The 19,392-nt window shown below is 43.3% G+C and overlaps 1 protein-coding gene across 4 annotated transcripts in view; it reads left to right on the forward strand.

The window, feature by feature from the left end:
* Positions 1–19,392, forward strand: part of CREB5 (cAMP responsive element binding protein 5) — a 401,904-nt gene that overhangs the window by 269,054 nt on the left and 113,458 nt on the right. Inside the window, exon 1 of one of the 4 annotated variants that reach the window (XM_012804339.1) lies at positions 2,420–2,632. The exons of the other annotated variants lie outside the window; for them this stretch is intronic. Within the exon in view, the coding sequence (XP_012659793.1) occupies positions 2,586–2,632 (47 nt within the window). The 5' untranslated portion in view covers positions 2,420–2,585. Of the gene's footprint in view, positions 1–2,419; positions 2,633–19,392 lie in introns of those variants that run through there. 4 annotated transcript variants of the gene reach the window in all.

Genomic DNA, 19,392 nt, shown 5'->3' on the forward strand with positions numbered 1-19,392 from the left:
ATTGGTGGCTTAATAGTCATCACCATGAGGTACAGTCAGACATTGCTGGGTCCTTGGAGTCTGTCTGGCTTCCAGAAGCACCAGACCTACTGGCCACGTCACTCCCTGATGAGAGCCACACACGCCACCTCCGAACCTCATGGCCCCTTTCTTCTTCAGGCAGAAGCAATGGTGCTGGGGTGTCTCCCTGGAGTCCTGTGCCTGGCTGTGGCCAAAGCCAGCACTATCCTCTCTTCTTTCCAAGCCAGGCACAGGAAAGCTACTTTTATATCATCTTTACCTATAGCATAGTCACTGAAAAATACGTAGGGCCATTATCTCAGGGCTTCATACAGTCCCTGTGATAGGGTCTAAGAAAAATCCTAGAGAGAGCATTTTCCATTAAGTTTACGGGAAGATATAAATTTGGAAGACTCCACCACATATCCATGTTGGCATACATGTAACATAAAGAAAACATTTTAAATAGGAAAAACTAAGATGGGGGAAGTTCTGTGGAGAGTGTACAAGGGAAAAGAAAAAGACCTTAGCATTACAGTAACTGAGATGGTCAACGGCACATTTCAAGAGGAGCAAGCAGTTTATGCAAAATCATGTCGGCCTGCCTTGAAGTGTAAAGGCTTCTAGCAGCTATTGAAATTTTCGTTTTATTTATTCCCTGTAGCAGAAGAAAAATCAATGGCTGCTTGGCGAGTCAGACGTAAATGAGTTATACAGGCCCTTGACATGGTGGACCAAACTTTATAACAACCACATTTGCCGCTGTCAGGCCACGGGCTTCAGTGGCGCCAGCTGTAATTATGGCTGATCACCTCTAATTCAGAGCTGCCTGCTTTGATAAAGGTGTCACTGGAAGCCAGGGTGGCATCAATTGAAGATATGATGCCAGAGGCCAGCACGCTGGAGAAAGCTCTTCCCTGCTTCAGCCCCAGGGTCAGGGAGACTGTCGGGCATTTTAACTCCTCACCCCGAGAACAGCGATACTCCCTGAATCTGTGATTTAAATCCGAAGGGATTCAGATTAACACCCCTGACCTTCAGCAGCAAGCATCTTTAATAAGCTGAGAGATGCCTCCAAAAACAGAGTTTAGAAGTCAAGACCCTGTCTGCTTTGCAACACGCAGAGAGACAAATATTTATATTGTCTACCTGATTCACAGGCCAGAAGAGCGACTAAGCTATAGGAAAAGCTTTGGTCATTTTTTGGGGAAAAAAATTGCAGCCTATGCCTTCCTTCTGCTTTTGTGGCATAAAAAAAAAAATACTAGCGAACTTCCCATTTTTGAAAATTACTTTTTCTTTTTGGAGGAGATGTGAAGGGTGAGGGGAAATAGACAAGTGAGAGAAGGTGGGGGTAAAACGCCCTGCTAATAAAGCCGGCAAGTGTCTAGACTGTTCTCGGAGAGTCCTGAGCGGGGAGGTCCCAGGGAGGGGTAGAATTTGGCAATTAAAAGGTTTCGCTGTCATTCGTGAAGGATAAGGTTTGGCTCCCCCCTCATGGCCCCCCCAGGCTGTTTTTCCTCACTCTGTAATTAAAAAAGAGACGCAGGGGGGTTTGTTCTCCCTGCCTTCTCTTTAAACTCACAGACAGCGCTGCCAGCTTCAGCTCACCCCTCCCGCAAGTCGAGGAAGGGGTAGCCTGTCTTTCATTTTGAGGGGAACTTGTTTTTACTCCCTCTTCCGTGGACAGTTCACCTGAGAGCGGAGTGCTAATCTCAGAAAGGCAAGCTTTGTGTTTTGCGGCCAGGGTCCTTTTCCTTAGCACATAAAAGAGCGGCCAGCAGGGGCCAGCGGAGAAGTGACTGTGATTTCACAGCCCTTGATGGCTCCAGACACGGGCGCGTGTTTGGACCAGAAGTGGTTTTGCCCTTGCTGACAGGGAGGTCAGATGCGAGAACTCTCTGGAGGGGTGGTGGTTGGCACTCGGCAACAGAAAGTCCCATCCAGCTCCAGGAAAAAAAGGGGCCCTGGGCAATGGAAACCCTGTCACCTGGTTCGGAACTAAAGCCCGGGCTGCTCACCCGTGTTGATTTTTCAGTCTCAGTCCTTCCAACCTATTCTCTCTCCCTGCTTCTCCATCTCCACACGAGTCTCAGCATTATTTCCCTTTCTCCAAACCCTTTTTTATAAACCAGAATTTTTTTTTTCTTATCAGAACCAAGGGACCCCTGCCTGCCGAAGTCCCTGTCCCCTCTTTGAGCTCTCAGATGGCAGCTGGAGGGCCATCCCCAGCGGCACTGTTTCCCCTTCTGTTTACCCGTTTCTAAGGGCAATTGCACCAGGCAGGCTCCCTGAGTCTGGAACTCGGCCTGGGGCTGTTTTGGTTACATTGAAGTTTTTGCTTCAGTTCTGCCAGATTTAAATGGTGACTTCACTAGCACTGAGCTAAAAAGGAGAAGGGGGAGGAGGGCGAGCCCAGGAGAAAGAGAGCGAGCGAGCTGGAGGGAGAGAGCCAGAGCTGGGCGCAAGAGAAGGGCCAGCACATTACATCATCGCTTGGCCTGGAATCAAATGGGAAGGATATGACTCACTCAAGCTAGTTAAGCTTTGGCTCAAATTCTACACACACTCATTCCAGAGCTCTCATGTTCTGCACCTCAGGAGGGAATTCAGCCTCAGTGATGTCCATGAGGTTTGTTTTTAATTTTATTTTCTTTTTCCTGACTTTATAGACTTTTTTGCCCCCGCTGCCTTCTGCTCTCAAGTCTTGGTCCTCCTCCTCGTCCTCTCCCCTTTCCCCCCTTCCTGCCTGTCTTTGTTTCCCCTCTCCTTCCTTCTCCTTTCCCCCAGCCCCTTCTTCGCTCTTCTTCTGGCCCGAGGAGGCATTTCTTTTCACTTTGGTCAGAGTTTTTGTTCTGGTAAAGAGACCTGAATGAGTTGAACAGAGGCCGGTAAGGCTCAAAAAAAAAAAAAAAAGAAAAAAAAAGAGCGGAGCAAAGCAACAGAAGCAAAAGGGCCACAAATAAAAAAGCGAAGCAAGAAAGAGCAAACTCGGGGGAAGTTTCTTTGCTACGGTGTTGCTCCTAATCGGAGGAGACAGGGAGAGAGTTAAAACGCAGGAACCAATCGCTTGAATGGTGATGTAATGCAAGAACCGCAGGGTAGTTAAGTAATGTGAGAGCCAGGGGGTCAGGGTTGCAAAGCATTTACCTGCTCTCAAGGGGTTTTCAGTTTATTATCAATTGCACTGACTGTAACTGGCTTCAGACTGCAATCTCTAATTATTCACAGACACCCCTTTTTTATCTTTTATTATTAAAAGTAAAACTATATTATGGTATTTTAAAATAACATGATATTATCACAGCTGTGTATTATTTTCCACCAGGATCCCTTCTCTCTCCCTCTCTTTCTCTTTTAAATGGCTCAGAACGGTCTCTTCATGATAGTTTGGAGTGATAGTGGGAGTGTGCGTGTAGGGGGTTGCTTTTTGCGTGTAACTGGTGAATTGCTCATGACTGGACCAACTATTTGTGTTGTATGAGTTTGTGCTGTTCTATTTATTACTAAGAATATATATTACAGAGTTTTTAAAAGGAATTTTTAATTAACATCATAACTGTGTACATATTGTAGGTTTGGAAGTTAATACGTGGTCCTCAGGAGTAGTTACAGTCTTTTGCCAGTTATTTCAGCTAAGGTTACAGTGGTGGTGCATTTGCTTGAGAATTTTAACTTTTGGTTGTTCCACGTGACAATCTAGCACTACCTTTAAGATGTTCAGTGTTCTTGAATTAATTTTCAGATGCTTCTGTTATTGAAAAGGTCATGAAAACTTTTTCACTGAATCGACTCAGAAACAGTTAATACTTGAGAGTCAGGTATTAACACTACATACAAGGAGGGGGGAGCGAACGATTGTGTTCTAAATGTGTATCCGGAGAGAGACTTTTATGTTTTGAAAATCGTTACCACGTTTCTGTGTGTTTCATGAAGTGGATTTAGCGTGGGGGTGCGCTGCTCGCATTGAAACCACCCCTCATTATTAGATGACTGTCGACTGGAGTCCTAGGAGAGAACAAGCCCGACATCCCCTCACTCTGGGGACCCCCAACTTTTCTTGAGCTTCATTTTTGATCATCATCTTGTGGCTTGATGCACACTGAGGCATGGGCACACACCAGAAAGGTGTTTATGTTTATTTATTTAACACATGTTTTGGATATAATTAATCATGACTTTATGGATTTTTCTCCCTTCCCTACTTTTTTGTGCAGAGGTCAAAAGCCAGGGTGTGTGGGGAAGTCATTTTTTGAGGAAACAGCATGATATGGTGGGGAGGCCTGAGTGCTAATCCGGATGCTTGACCTTGAACAAATCACTTAAACCATCTGGGATGCACCTGAAAGAGAAGGGGGAAGACGGGGTGGGTATAAGCTCCTCCCCTCCATGGGGACCCAGTCATAGATGATCTCAGAAGTCCCTTCCTTTAGAAAGTTCTATGTCCATGTTCTATTAAAAAAAGAAATGCTAACAGGTATTTGGCATAGCTTTTCAGAGAAAAATGCATTTTAAATTCGAGGTGAATTAGTGCCTGAAAATAAATGAATGAGAAGGGTGAAGAGGAACATATCTTTCCCCACTTTGACATTTGGAGTTTTTTTGGTTTTGTTTCTGTTTTTGCTTTTTGGCAGGAAGGTTCCTTATGTGGTAGAATTCTTAGTTTTCAAATACTGCTTGTGAGGGGACGTCAGTGAGATATAATTACCTAGGTGAGTCTGTCAAAATGAGTGGGAACAGGCAAGGGAGAATTTACCTGTCCAGTAAACTCCCCGAAAACATCCCGCTCACCCTTCAAATTCATAAAATGTGTTAAAAATGTGGGAGACTTAGACTCTCATGCTTTAATCACTCATGGGGCATAGAACAGTGATCAGTTCATTCCCCTAATGATAACATAACTACTGGATATGTTTCTATAATTTTAATATCAGCTCAAGGTTTTGAATGAGATATAAGGCTACATTTTAAAACCTGCAAAGATCCTGGAAGGCAAAACTATACATGCTTATTCGATAATTTTTCCAGACAATACTCCTGTTCTTCAGCCAAAGTCCAGGCTAGTCTTACTAATATAAAGTATATATTTATGTATTCAGGGAGTAGCATCATTGTGAAGTACGTATTTATGTGTTTTGGGGTCCAGCTTCATTGTAATGGAGGGAAGGACAGTAACCATGTCTATCTGTGGAGAGAAATTTCTCCGAGCTGAAACGAAACCAGTGGTGAAGATTATTAGTCACTGCACATAGTTTGTTGAATGCCAAGTGTGCGCTTGGGACTCTTCAGGAATAAAGAGGGCATGATTTCTTTTTTTGGAGCATTACAATTTATGTCGACTTGGCTCCAAGTTGCTCACCCATAATCAGAATTGCCCTGCTGTGACTGTCAGAGAAAGGCGTGGAGTGTGAGCCTGGCTGTGGCCTATCTGTGCCAGCTGGGATACCAGGCCTCACTTCTGTGATCTTCATCACAGTGACCCACGATACTCCAGATGGGCAAAAATGATTAATCTCACTGTTTGGTGACTATTTTGGTTTTCAGGGGGAAGGGAATTTGGGGAAAGGTTGTTTTGATTGTCGCTTTTCGTTTGAAATTTGTATTCAAATAATTATAGATTTACACGCATTTGTAAGAAATAATATGGAGAGATCCCACCTACTCTTTACCCATTTACCCCCAGTGGTAATATCTTGCACAACTATAGTATATACCACAACCAGGGTAAAAACACTGATACGATCCATTGACCCTATTCAGCCTTCCTCAGTTGTACTCAGCTTGTGTGTGTTGTTTTTGTCAATGTGAAAACACAATGTGTCAGACTTGCCAAAGTGCATACAAGCTCTGGGGCCTAGAGTCTAGCTCGCCATCACCCACCAACTGCACACAGTCATGACTTGGTAAAGGAAGGGGCCTCATGCCTGTGCCTGTCTGTGAAAGTCACCAAATGCCCAGTTGGGGAATCCTGGTTGACATTATCTGTGTTTTACATTTTCTAGGGGCATGGCCCAAATGGTGGCTTTTCCTTCCACAGGGCCCTGGGGCCATGCTTCGCATGTGAGCAGGTGAGGGAGAGGGCATAGCTTTGCTAGCACAACGGAAGAGGCAGAAATCCCCTCTCTCTGTCTGCCAGGCACAGAGTAGAATAATGCCGACTGACCACGCCTGAGTGTCACCAGATGTCAGAGCTGAACTCGCATTCTTCCTTTTTGCCCTCCCATGTGTCTTTGGCGGACACATCTATGACATGAAGGAAGGTGATGGCATCAGGGAGGCAGGCATCTATTGGGCAGAGAAGCCATTTCCCCTCTCTGTCCCATGGGTTCTATCTTCTCTATAAAATGAGGATCAGCGGACCTACCTGCGGAGCTGATGTTATGGGCGGAGGTGGTGTTCTGAGGCTCCTGGCATATAGTGAGATGACCAGGATGAAGTCTTAGGGCTGTCTTGGTTGAGGATTCTCCTGGCAGCAGTCCCTGCTGCAGGTGCAGCCTCCCTGACTCTCCCTGGGCTTCTTGTTCCCAGTGTCACTCTGTCTTCTTCTATCCCCAGCCTTTGTTTTGTCATGCCTTCTTTTTATTCAGGAAATGGGCAGGTCAGAGTCTCATGCAGTATTAGAAACAGAGAAAAGAACCCATCCAAATGAAGTGAGGTGAGGACTACTACTGATTAAAATCCCCTGTTTCCTGTTGCCTGGATGGAGGGAAGGATACAGGACAATATGGTTTGGGAAAAGGACCCTTGAATGTCCACTCATGTTATTTGGAGCTTTATGAATGAGAAAATGGAGTGAAGTGGAGGTGAGTAAATTCAGTCATTTCTAGCTGTACTGAGAGAAGTTAAAGTTTGAAATATGTTGGGTGGTGCTTTTTTTTTTAATGAGACAGTGTCTTGCTTTGTTGCCCCAGGCTGGAGAGTCCTGGCCTCATCCTAGCTCATAGCAAGCTCAAACTCCTGAGTTCATGTGATCCTCCTGCCTCAGCCTCCTGAGTAGCTGGGACTACAGTCACAGGCCACAACACCCGGCTAATTTTTCCACTTTTAGTAGAGATGGGGTCTTGCTTTTTACTCAGGCTGGTCTTGAACTCCTGATCTTCAAGGGATCCTCTGACCTCAGCCTTTTAGAGGTCAAGGATTACAGGCATGAGCCACCACACCTGACCTGGAGCTACCTTTTAAACTTGCTGCCTCTGTCTCACATATCTTTTCTGGGGGTACCAAATGGTGTTTTGAAGATTGAAGAGACATGGACTTCCAAGGTGGCAAGTGGAAGATTTAGCATGGTAGTTGATAAAATTATACAACATGAGTGAGGCCTGAGAGGCACCCAAAGGGTTCCATGTTGGGATCCTCAAATCTAAGCTGGAAAAGGACCCAAGGGTGTCTTGAGTTACATGATGAAAGTATTGTTTGGGGTTTTACTCAGTAAGCATTTGTCAGGAAGGTCAGGTCAACATTAAGAGGCAGAAATTAGTGGAGAGCTAGAATAAGCCCTGTCTTGTATCTGGCAGAAAATAGGGTGGGCCAATCTGGAGCTGTACTTAAAAGAAGCAGCTGTGAAACAAAGCACTGGTTTCTCCATTCTGCTCCCTTTTTGTTTGGTTTCCATGGGATTCTGACTTTCAAAGAAGACTCCTTGTGCGCTGGATTGTAGAAAGGTGTGTGTCCGAGAACCTGAGCAGGCAGTCACAGCACAGGGACATCGGGAGTAACTAGAGGCATTGATAACCGTGGGCCCTGCCGGCAAACATTTTGTGACCAAATTTTAGTTTGTGATTTTTAAATGACTTTGAGAACCCGATTAAAATGTATGCTGTAAGACTGGGTACTTTCAGAGGCAAGCATTTCATGAGTTTTGGTTACAGTTTACAATAGGAGTAGTTCCTTGATGACATACACCTTTGAAAACGGAAATTGACTTGACTCAGCACTACAAAGTCCGCTACTTAGTACACAAACACTTTAAAACAAGTCCATACATCTTTTTTTCCTGTCCCTACCCTTGCAGGGAGCTTATTTAATGATTAATGAGGCAACATTGCACCTAAGAAGAATTAATCAATAGGTATTATTATGGAGAGTGGGACAGTAGTTACCCACGAGCCAAGACCCACCCAGCTAGCAACAAAGTCTTCCTTTCTCTCCTTGTGATAACCCCAGATTAAATTCTACCTTCTAGTTTTTTTCTTTTCCATCATAATGATTGAAATAGAACTGAATGTGTCCAAGAAAGAAAAGCCTAGAGAAAGCAATGCTATGGCTCCAAATGAATGCCAAGGTGTCTATTAATGCATAAAGTTAATCATTCATCTTAATGGGAAAACAAAGCCAAGAGTCTGTATTGTGTAAGCTGGGATGCCTACCATGAGGTACTGTGTTTTAGAAGCCCATGGACTTTTTTTAAAAATCAAATCTTGAAGTCATGTTGGGCTGACTCATGCACTGACATGGCAGAAAGGCCAGCTGGCCCTCTTGCAGGCCTTTGGATCTGTCTGCCCGCTTGGCTCAGCCCCTCTGCCCTCACTGGGGCCCATATCACTGCTAAAGGAAGGTCTATAAAACAAGCCCTTTTATAAGGGAGAGCCTAATTCCTCACACTCAATATGGCCCGATATGATTGTGTCCTGTGAATAATTTTGGAGCCAGACAAATCTGGTCTCAAACTCTGGCTTTGCCATTCATTTAATGACGTGATTTTTGACAATCTTTTGAATGTTTCTGAGCCTTAGTTGCTTACAGGCGTCCTCAAACTACGGCCCACAGACCACATGCAGCCCACCGAGGACATTTATCCAGCCCACCGGGTGTTTTTGCTGCTGCTGCCTGTCCTGCTTAGCAGCTAACTCATCCCAAGGCCTGTAGTCTGGCCCTCCAACGGTCTAAGGGACAGGGAACTGACCCCCTGTTTAAAAAGTTTGAGGACCCCTGCTCTATGAAATAGAATTCACGACAGGGTGATGCATTTAACATAGTAAGTGCTCAGTAAATGTTAATTATTTAATAATGGAACTAGTTGACTCTTGAAAGTCTGAATTTATTTAGGGCATCAATAATGTAGTGAGAAATACTGTCATTTAATGGTTCTTTACAAGAAAGGTAAACCAAGTCACAGAATGTGGGTGAGGCCACGAGCAGGTACAGAAGTGACGAGAAATCACACCCTCAGCTGTCAGATGACCATGTTTTTTACTGGTCAGACAATGAGGTTTAAGACTGCCCTTGAAATTACTCTAATTATTTCAGCATCAAGCAGAGCCAGGTCTTTCTCCCCCTCCTTTTAGTTAAGTAGTAGATTTCTTTTTTAATGGCATAAAGTAGTTTTTCTTTTCCATCTGCCCCTTCTTGACCTTCTTGTTATTCATAATACTTCCATCAGCTCAGCAACACTTTGCAATAAAGGGCTGATCCCATTTAATTCCTCTGGAATTAATCATAATAACAGCAATTATAATAAACTCATTTAGGATAAATGTAGATGTAAATTGTTCTCACCAGCATCCACCCTAATGTGGATTATGCAAGTGGCCTCTCTGTAGCCAGATTATTTTTTTGAATTCAGATCTTGCCCTACCTACTTTTTTGCCATTTCCTTCCTTGGAGGGCAAAGAGGAAGCTCCAGTGTACAGTCACAGGGAACATTTGGTTTGGATTTGCTCTCATCATCTGGAACTTCCTCAGTAGTAGAATAATCATCTTGCCCTTCTAAAGGCACTGATAAGACAGGGACCTTAGAGACCACTCAGCCCAACCCTCTCATCTTATAGATTCTGAAATCAAGCCACCCTCCCACCCCAAATGTAAAGAGGATTATTCCATACCCTAAACCATTTGGGGGCGCAGCCTGAGCCCCAGAGCAAGCTCTAAGGCAGTGAGAAGCACCTTTCTGCCAGGGGGCTTCCTAGTGCCAGGAACTCCTGGTTTTGCTCAAGCTAGTGCTTCTCAGCTCCGGCTTGAGTTCTGGCTCCTGGGGATAGTGTGGTATGGAGGGTACAAAGAGAGACTTAGGTGTGCAAGGAAATAGAGGAGCCACCAGCTGGCCCTGCAGAAGCTGGGAGTCATTCAGGCAACTGGCTGCGCAAAGACTCCACCCTCTGGTCTGGAGGGAGGGTGCGGGAGGCAGACGGGAAAGCTTGTTTGTGCTTCCAGCGGTAAGCACCCTGGTGTCTAGTTAGCAGTGGAGCATGTTGTTCTTAGACACAGAAGTCCTGGGCCATAAATGTGCAGGGATAAACGTCCTGCAATCCAGCTCTCTGCTTCCCACCACTCTCCTCTTTCCTCCCTCTCCTGGCTGCAGGCAGTGCGTGTCGGATGAGGACAGAGCTTGGAAGCCGCCCCAGAGCCGGCACCCACCCACCTGCAGGATGTGACCTCTGGGCTCTGAAACACGCTGCTTCCTCCCTCTTGCTCCCCACCTAGGGAACGGTTTTAGACCACAATTCCCAAACAGCCCCGCTTTTCACTTTAATCCCAAAGAGACTCTGGCACTTTGTGACCACAGAAAACTTGTCACTTCATTATGATTCTGAAAAAAGAAAGCAAAGGGTAATTCATAGTTGTTTTAATGACTTTGCATCCTTCCCATGGAGGCAGCTTTCAGCTGTTAGGTACAAAGGACGGCAGCCTGCTCTGACATCTGACTGTGCAACCCAGCAGCATTTTCCATAATGCTGTGTCACAAGAGTCTTCACAGCCAGTTAACCCAATTAATCTCCCCACAGTCATTACCCAGGTGTCGTACTATTTGGCTTGCTGGGAGTCTCCAAAGCTGTGTTGTGCAGTGATGAAGTTTTGTGCCTCCCAACCTTCAGAGGATGTTTCTAACTAATTAATGATTGTTAAGTGCTTAGAAAAGGCAATTTGGAACTTTTCTGTGTTCACACGTCTGAACCTTCAGCTATGCAGTGGCACAGAATGGGAGCTGGACATCACTCTTGTCATTTGTAAATCAGACGGTGATGAATATGAACCATTTTTTTCTCAACTAGTTGTCTGTCCTCATTCCCTCCTGTCTCTGCTTTCTCTAATCCATTTCTCCCAAGCCGTGTATTAAGATACTTTCCAGGGGGAAGAGGCTGGCGCTTTGTAGGATTTCCTCCGTGTAAGGTGAGAACAGGCAGGTTGGGTCTTTCCAGCTGTGTCACGGTTAAAGAGACAAATTGAAAACTGCTATTGGCTGAATGATCAGTAAACAAAATGTGGTTTTCTGTATGGTAAAGTGGTTTTGAAACTTTTTTATATGAGCAACAGGGAGAAAAGTATTTTTTATAATAACCCCGTATACTTACATGCATGTATATGGACACGTGTCGTTTTTATGGAACAGTATTTTATTGTGTACTTATTTAACATTTCTTGCCTATCTTGTTTGTTAGATATCTGCTCATTTTTCTAAAATGGTGATGATATCAGGTTAAATTATTTTCGGAAATTTCTCACCAATTGGCCACCTGAGGAATTGTACCCAGACTTTGAAAAGCACTGGTGTAGGGTAAGGTCACCGGGATGTTGAGCAGGGGTGAGGTGACCGGGTTGTGTTCTCACCTCTGTCCCAGTTCCAAGATTCCTCCCCTGCTGCCTCCGTGTTCTCATATAAAATTAAGGTATTTGTTTTGAAGCTCAGTGCACCCTCAGAATACTTTATTAAAAGTCCTCTTGTGTAGAAGCCCTGTGTGAGAAACATATCTCCTTCCATAAGTCACCCCCACTTCCACCCCAAATCCTAATACTATGGACTATAAATTTCATGAAGCCCTTCTAGTGCTGGCATTTGTTGATTAATTTCCTAGCAATAGAGTCATCCAATGAAATGCAATAGGTTTTATATCTGTTGGTTCTGAGCTGGGAATCTCAATGGAAATCTCCAGAATTGATGAGAATTTTTGCTGTAGAATCATAGTTCTTTCCTGCTTCAGCCTTACAATTTGTTCCCAGGTCTTTGGGGATTGGCTTCTTCAGGGAGAGACTGGGTTTGAAAGGTCTCTGGTAGACGTCTGAGCAGGCAGACGTGAGGGTCTTTATTCATGTCATTGTGTCCCCTGTTTTCATGCCTTCTAAATTCACCAGGGTCTTGATTTTTAACGCAGCTCAAGTCATTTGGCTTACAGCTGGTAAAATACCATTTTCTAGTTCTCAGAAAGCAATGCTTTTCAGACTTATAAAAAGAGAAGCTCATAAGACTTCTTGAACATCAAATAGCTCTTACAAAACACTATTTTGATGAGTTAAGTGTAAATGAATCAGAAACATACGGATTAAATTTCCCTTGAAAGACACATGGGTTTAAGAATTAAGGGGGGAAAGTGCTTGGCAAGATGGATTTCAGGTTTGTGCCAAACCTCAAAATGTTTGAAAAATGGCTTGAGACATTTTTACTTAACACAAAACGCCACGGAGTTCCCCTGTCCCCAGACGTAATAGTGAATCTTTTTGACAACAACTAACTATATGACAAGAAAAAAAGGCCTGTGGGGCTCAGCTGCTTTCTTAGTTCTTTAATACTCTCTCTCTACCAAAGAAACCCCGCACACTTCCGTGGCAAAGAGAACCATCTGATTGACAAACTAAAGTTTCAAGTCAGACAATTACCAGAAAATGCCCCACAACTCAAAAATACACGAATCCCCCCACCCCATACTATCTGAAGTCAATCCTAAGTGGACTGTGCTGTATTTGATATAATTTAATTCTTTGGTGTCTAGAAGAGTGCACAGTTACTCTAGTCATTTGTCTGGCATGATAGTGCCAGCCTCTTTGAAGAAGGAATGAAAAAGTCTGCTAAAAGCAAACAGATTGGAGAGCAGTATTCATCGCTTTGTTAAAACAGCCACGGTATGGAAATCCTGCATATTATGGAGGCAGGGGATGGGTTTAGTTTTCCAGGTTGCTGGGAATGGTCCTGGAAACTCAAATTCTGTTAAAGCATCTCTGTTTAATAAGCTCGATTATAGCTCAGGAGCAGCATAGGAAGCATCCATGGACTAATTATCTTATGAACGTTGCGCATCATATGCATTAAATGCCCTCCAATTATTTTTTACTAGTTATTCCTGACAAAAGCAGGCTGACACTTTTATAGCCTCATTTTTCATAGGCAGAAGGGGTAGGCTTTGAGTGAGCTGTGCACAGTCTGCAAAGGAGAGAGCCTGGGTGGGCGTCCGGGGGCTGGGCTGTTGGTTCTGCAATGCTATCTTGTCTCTTAACCTCATTGTCATATTTGAAAAGCCAAGATAGCCAAGGCTTGCTCCCCTTCCTTCCTTGCTTCCTTCCTTCTTTCCTTCCTGCCTCTCTTTTCCCTTTGAAAGAAAGGGTGCATTCAGTGACTGCCAGTATCATTTTAGAAACTAGGGGACAATAATGTGCTTCATCAAAAGATTTCAAGTCAATGAAGATGTAAAGATATATCTATATGTTTTAACTCTTTGCTGGAAATCATGGGAACATCTATTTATTATCTTATCAGGGCAGAATTCTACACAGAACTCCGAGGTCGGAAGTTGCTGACCAGGAAACAAAATTAATGTGTTGCCTAAAAGAGAGGATAAAAGTCACACCAAACTCAGAAAGATACTTTCAGTACTTCCCGTGAAAATAGTGCTGGTTGAAATCTCCCTCCCCACCCTCCTGTCTTTTTGCCTGCTGCATTCATTGAGCTCAAAATAAGAATAAATAAAAACTAGAAGCACTGGAGAGAAAAATCGGTTTTACCAACTTCCGTCTTGGAAAAGGCTTCAGAATCAGAAAAAACAGGGCTGAATTCTGTTCCCACTTTTACCTGATCTAGAGCAGTTTAATAAAGAACAACAATAGGGGCAAGAAAAGCTCCTTTGATTCTGAAAAAAAAAACAAGTCCTGTGCCTAAGAGCTCCCAGAGCTTCTCTGCCACTTACCCAAGATATCCCTTTCCCTTTTATTCCCTTGCTTTCTAATGCAAAAAGACTCAAAGTTGTGTAGGACAGTTTATCAAATAGTTCTCTCTCTCTCTTTTTTGTTTGAGACAGAGTCTCACTATGTCATCCTCAGTAGAGTGCTATGGTGTCACAGTTCACAGCAACCTCCAACTCTTGGGCTTAAGCGATTCTCTTGCCTCAGCCTCCCAAGTGGCTGGGACTATAGGCACCCGCCACAATGCCCGGCTATTTTTTGGTTGTAGTTGTCATTGTTGTTTGGCAGGCCTGGGCTGGGTTAGAACATGCCAGCTCCAGCGTATGTGGCTGGTACCCTAGCCGCTGAGCTAGAGGCACCGAGCCTCAAATAGTTCTCTCAATGTGTAGCTTAGCCACCTACCTGAAATATGGGAAAATCAGTTTTAGAAATTCTAAGGGCATATAGTTCCCAATATGCCATATCCAAAGGGATTGATCACTTGAGTGGGCTGCACATCAGATAGACTGTATTTCCAGGTAGGGTTGTTATCATCCAAAGAGATTGTGTGACAGTAGTTATTTAGTATCTTGTCAGCTTTTGTGGACATGCTTTAACCACCTGCCTTGCACTGACAGTTAACTCTGCTTGGAGTCCTACCACCAGCATCCCCCCCCCCCCCGCACACACGCGTTGCAGGCACACAGGCGTGCATGTGTGTGCCTGCCACATGGGGCTAACTTCTCATCTTTCCTGGGACAGTTCATGTGTCTGCTCTTCTAGGACCCTTCCCCTGGAACCTCCAGGGTATTAGATGTCACTCTGGGGGGGAGAGGTATCTCCCATTACACCCCGTGCTGACTTCTTTGCCTCTGTATTTGTCCGAAGGAATAATGAATAAGGGGCAGAAATGATCTTTTATTCATGCTAAGCTCCTAGCATAGTTCCGTGTTTGAAAAAATAAACTTAAAAAATAATTGTAGTTGGGTTTCTAGTGGATGGCATTTTTAATTAAAGCCACGCAGAATTAGGTGGGTCTAACACGGCACCTCGGCCTGGTCCTCGTAGAAAATGGCAAGGAGTAAAATGCAGGGGAGTTTGTGCTGGGATGATAAGCTCCCTCCTTGATTTCAGGTTTCTCCTCTAACCTGTGTTTATCTTGATGGTCTTATTTATATCTATTTCCTTTCGATAAAAATAGAAGCTCAAAAAAGTGAATTTAGCACGGCAGGGATGATACTTTTAACTCTGGGCTGAGTTTCACAGATCTAGTTAAGATGTTGCCCCGTGTGTGGGCACCCAGCTAGATGCTCATTTTCTGAGTCATCTGACTCCTGAGTTTTCACTTTTTTAACTGTATAATTAAGATAGGTTCCCAGGGATTAAAAACAACAATAACAATAACAACAAAAAAAACTAACCCTGTGAGTAAAGCAGACAGTCTATATGTTGAGACCCATATAAGGAGATTTGTGGGCACCTGCCCAAATTGAGAGAAGCATTAAGAGCTATTCAAAACCTACGGAGATGTCAACACACTTTTGAAAAGGGTCCATTAAGGATGCAAATGTGTGGCTCCCTGATTATGATAAGCACTGGAAAGAAAACAGTGAAACCCATTAGGAGGTTTTAAGAACTGAGATTGGAAGAGTGGGGAAGACAAATCTAGTTTCTGCTCGGGCTGGGTTTCATTTGCCTTACTCTTCTCTACCAACAATACTGATGGTTGAAATGCCCCCCCCCACCCCCATTTGGATAAAGCCAATTAACACATTTGTAAAGGGGCCAACTTTGAAATTCCATCTGTGTCAGATAAAATTCTTTTTAATAAGATTCGTTCTCTGGGTTACAAATCATGACTTGCTTCTGTAAAGGGTCTGACATTAGAGGTTCACTTCAGGCTTTTGATGTGTTTTGGTTTATTCCTGCCCTGGTTTGCCTTATAAAAGGTTGGTTCTAATTTAAAATCTATAATTCTTACTACACACTTTTCTACAATTAAACTCACACTAGGGGTATATTTCTACTTAATAATCATTTAGGGCTCTTCTCTGAAAAAGCATCTACTCAGAAAAAACACTTCGAATTCTGACTGCCCAAGTTGTTGACAGGTGACGTGGAGTGATGGTCGTAGTAATGGATGAATTGGAGCATAATTTTTGTGTAATCAGTCTAAATATACACAAAAATGCAACCAATTTTTTCCATCTTCCTTGATCTGGAAGGAATTGTATCAATTTCCAGGACGTCATAAAACAAAATATTTAAAGTATGTTTCAAATAATAAAAAAAAAAAGAGAGAAATACTTAACTTAATAAAGATGTGGAATTCATTTATGAAGACAAACATTGGCTGAGGACCAATAGGCCAAAGAGTTTGCCAGAAGTTTGCTGGAGACAGTCATTCTTGAAGGTTCACCCTCTGCCCCTCCACTCCAAAGCGCTCTCCATATTAAGCAAATGAATTCTCTCAGCCATACTGAACTTTCAAATCACTGATTTTGTTTACTTTGTTTTTGAGTGAAAAAAAAAAAAAGAAAAACTGAAGATTTCTTTTTCCATGTCTTCCTTATAAGGCAAGCAGTCCGCAGCCCTTATAGCTGGAGCTCTTTCTGCCTTACGTTAATTAAAGAGGTTTGCTCAGCATATATTGTTGATGCTTGGGAACTTTGCATAGAAGTTATGGGTTTTGAGCTTTCTGGAGAGCTTCAACCATTGAAAGCATTGGCAAAAGTGGACAACACTTAACCGTCATAAGAATAGTTTTGTAAGAATGGTTGAACGTTGAATGTAACCTAAAGCAGGAATCCTAAGTCCTGGAAAGAATGTTTCCAGGTTGGCATTTCCACTTTTGGGCTTGTTGAGAGAAACAGCCTCAGGCTTCAGGAAGGCAGAAAGATCTATTACCAATCCTATGCAGGCAAACACGTGTGCTCAGTTACATTGGCTCAATCCTCTCAACTTCTAGAAACCTTTCCTGCTATATGATGGCGTTCTCCTTTCTCCTTCTCCATCCAAACAGAGTAGCAGACTCCAGAAAAGCACACGTTTTTCCAGTGGTCAAAAGAAACCGCAGTGGCTTTACCCCTGGCAATCCAAAGACGCATCACTCTTGCTTCAGGGACACGAAATACACCATACCTGCAAACATATTAGAAACGCACAAGCCCCACCCAGTGGGGCACACCTGTAGTCCCAGCTACTTGGGAGGCTGATGTAGGAGGATGGCTGATGCCCAGGAATTTGAGGTTACAGTGAGCTACAATTGTGCCACTGCACTCTAGGCTGGGCACCAGACTAAGATCCTATTTCTAAAATATAAAATAAAATAATGGAGTCCTAAAGGGGGAGAATTATTCAACAAAAGAGTAGGTGGCTAAGCATTCCAGGCAAGGACCAAAGAATGTCCCTGGGGCAGGAAAGAGTATGGCCCCTTCTAGGAAATGAATGGAAGTCAGGGTAGGTGAAGTGTGTTTAGCCAGGTGGAAAGCAGTGCTATAGGCATCAAAGAGGTAGAGCATTTAAAAGATGCTTAAAAAAAAAATCCTAAATGCCAAGGAAAGCCATGGAAGAATGTTAATGATGGGGAAGGAGGATGTCCCGACCAGATCTTTGGTTCGTGAAAATCCTCCTGGCGGCAAGGCAGAAGTTGGAGTGGAAAGGAGCAAAAACTGGAGGCAGAAACCGTTCAAAGAAACCCAGTGAGAAAAGAAAGTGTTTTGGACGAGGATCCAGGTAGTGGGGATGGAGCCAAGTGGACAGATTCCAGGTCTATTTTGGGGGTAGATGAGTAGAATTTGTCGAATGATCAGAAATAGAAGAAGAGGAATCTCAGAGTTAATGCCTAGATTCTGCTTATTCACTTCTACCCAATATATTTAAGGAAACATAGGACACTTTCTAGGGAAAAGGATCTAAAAAAGATGGAACGCTATGTGAGTCAGGGTTCTCAAGGGAAATAGAGCAATAGGAAACAATATAGAGAGAATGTGAAAATAATGTATACACATTTGAAGAAAAAAGAACTGTATTAAAATTGCAATATTCAAGTCCCATGTGACTTCTGCAATTATAAAAGGCTCTCAAACGTGACTTCTGTTTATCTTTTGTTATTGGTATACTTAGTCTAGCGAGTATTACAATTTTTAAATGTTCTCTTCCTTTCTTCAAATGTGTGTACATTATTTTGGCATCCTCTATATATTTTATTATAAGCAATTGGCTCACTTAAATTATAGAGGCTCAAAGCTCCATGATCTGCCATTTGCCAGTTGGAGACCCAGAAAAGCAGGTGGTATAAATTCTGGTCAGGGTCTGAAGGTCTGAGATCCAAGAGCAAATGCTGTTAGTTCTAAATCAAGGGCAGGAGAAAAAGATATGTCCCCGCTGAAACAACCAGGCAGAGAGAAAGAATTCAATCTCCCTCCACCTTTTTGTTGTATTCCCGCCCTCAGTGAGTTAGATAATGCCTGACCACTTGGAGGAAGGTCAACTTCTTTACTCAGTCTACCAAGCCAAATGCTAATCCAGCATTTGGATTCTCAAACCTGTGGGTTCTCAACCTGTGGGTCTCCACTCCTTTATAACAATGAAAATACATCCTGCGTACTAGATATTTTATACTATGATTCATAACAGTAGGAAAATTACAGTTATGAAGTAGAACGAAAATAATTTTATGATTGGGAGTCACCACAACATGAGGAACTATATTAAAGGGTCATGGCATTAGGAAGATTGAGGACCACTGTGCTAATCCCTTCTAGAAATACCTTTATGGAAATACTATTTAACCAGCTATCTGGGCAGCCCCTCACCCAGTCAAGTTGACATAAAACTAACCAGCCATCACAGGCACCATGGACTTGAATCATCTGCAGAGCTCAACGTGGGCACTTACAGAATGTCATCTTAGCTATTCGGCACGTAGGGTCAGGGACCATCTACTACCAAGTAGTGAAAATGTTTTTCCTGGCAGCTCACAGACTTGGGAGGACTTCTGTCATTCTCAAAATCCCCAATGGGTGTGATGGAACCACACTGAAAAGACAGTTGCTTATTTGGAGACCTGTTCTACCTCTCTAGAAGATACTATTCTGCTGACTAATAAATACTTACTCTAGTGCACAAAAGCATGAAAACCTTATTTCATGCTCATTTAAAGGATTATTGTTCATACATGAGGAAAAAAATACCTCTCTCCTGCCCCTCAGGATTCTAAGATACTGCCCTAAGCTAGTAAAGCTTACTTGCACTCAGAGACTATTGGAGCAATTCTTTTGTTCAAGCAAAGGAATATGCAAGAGAGGCCAGTGAGGAATCCTTCCTCAACTTGCCTCTGACTTTCAGGAAATTCTGCTGATAACGGATGTGTTGCTTCCCTGAAATAAATAGTTCTGCTCTCTCTATAAGTCCGGTTACTCACCCTTGATCCTATCTACTTATGTAAGGTAAGGGTTGAAAGGTCCTTGAGGATCGGTGGTTCATCGCCACTTCATTTTACACACGAAGAAACAGAAACTCAGAGGC

Source organism: Otolemur garnettii, unplaced genomic scaffold (genome assembly GCF_000181295.1).
Source record: "Otolemur garnettii isolate 467f Iridium unplaced genomic scaffold, OtoGar3 scaffold00028, whole genome shotgun sequence".
Lineage (NCBI taxonomy): Eukaryota > Metazoa > Chordata > Mammalia > Primates > Galagidae > Otolemur > Otolemur garnettii.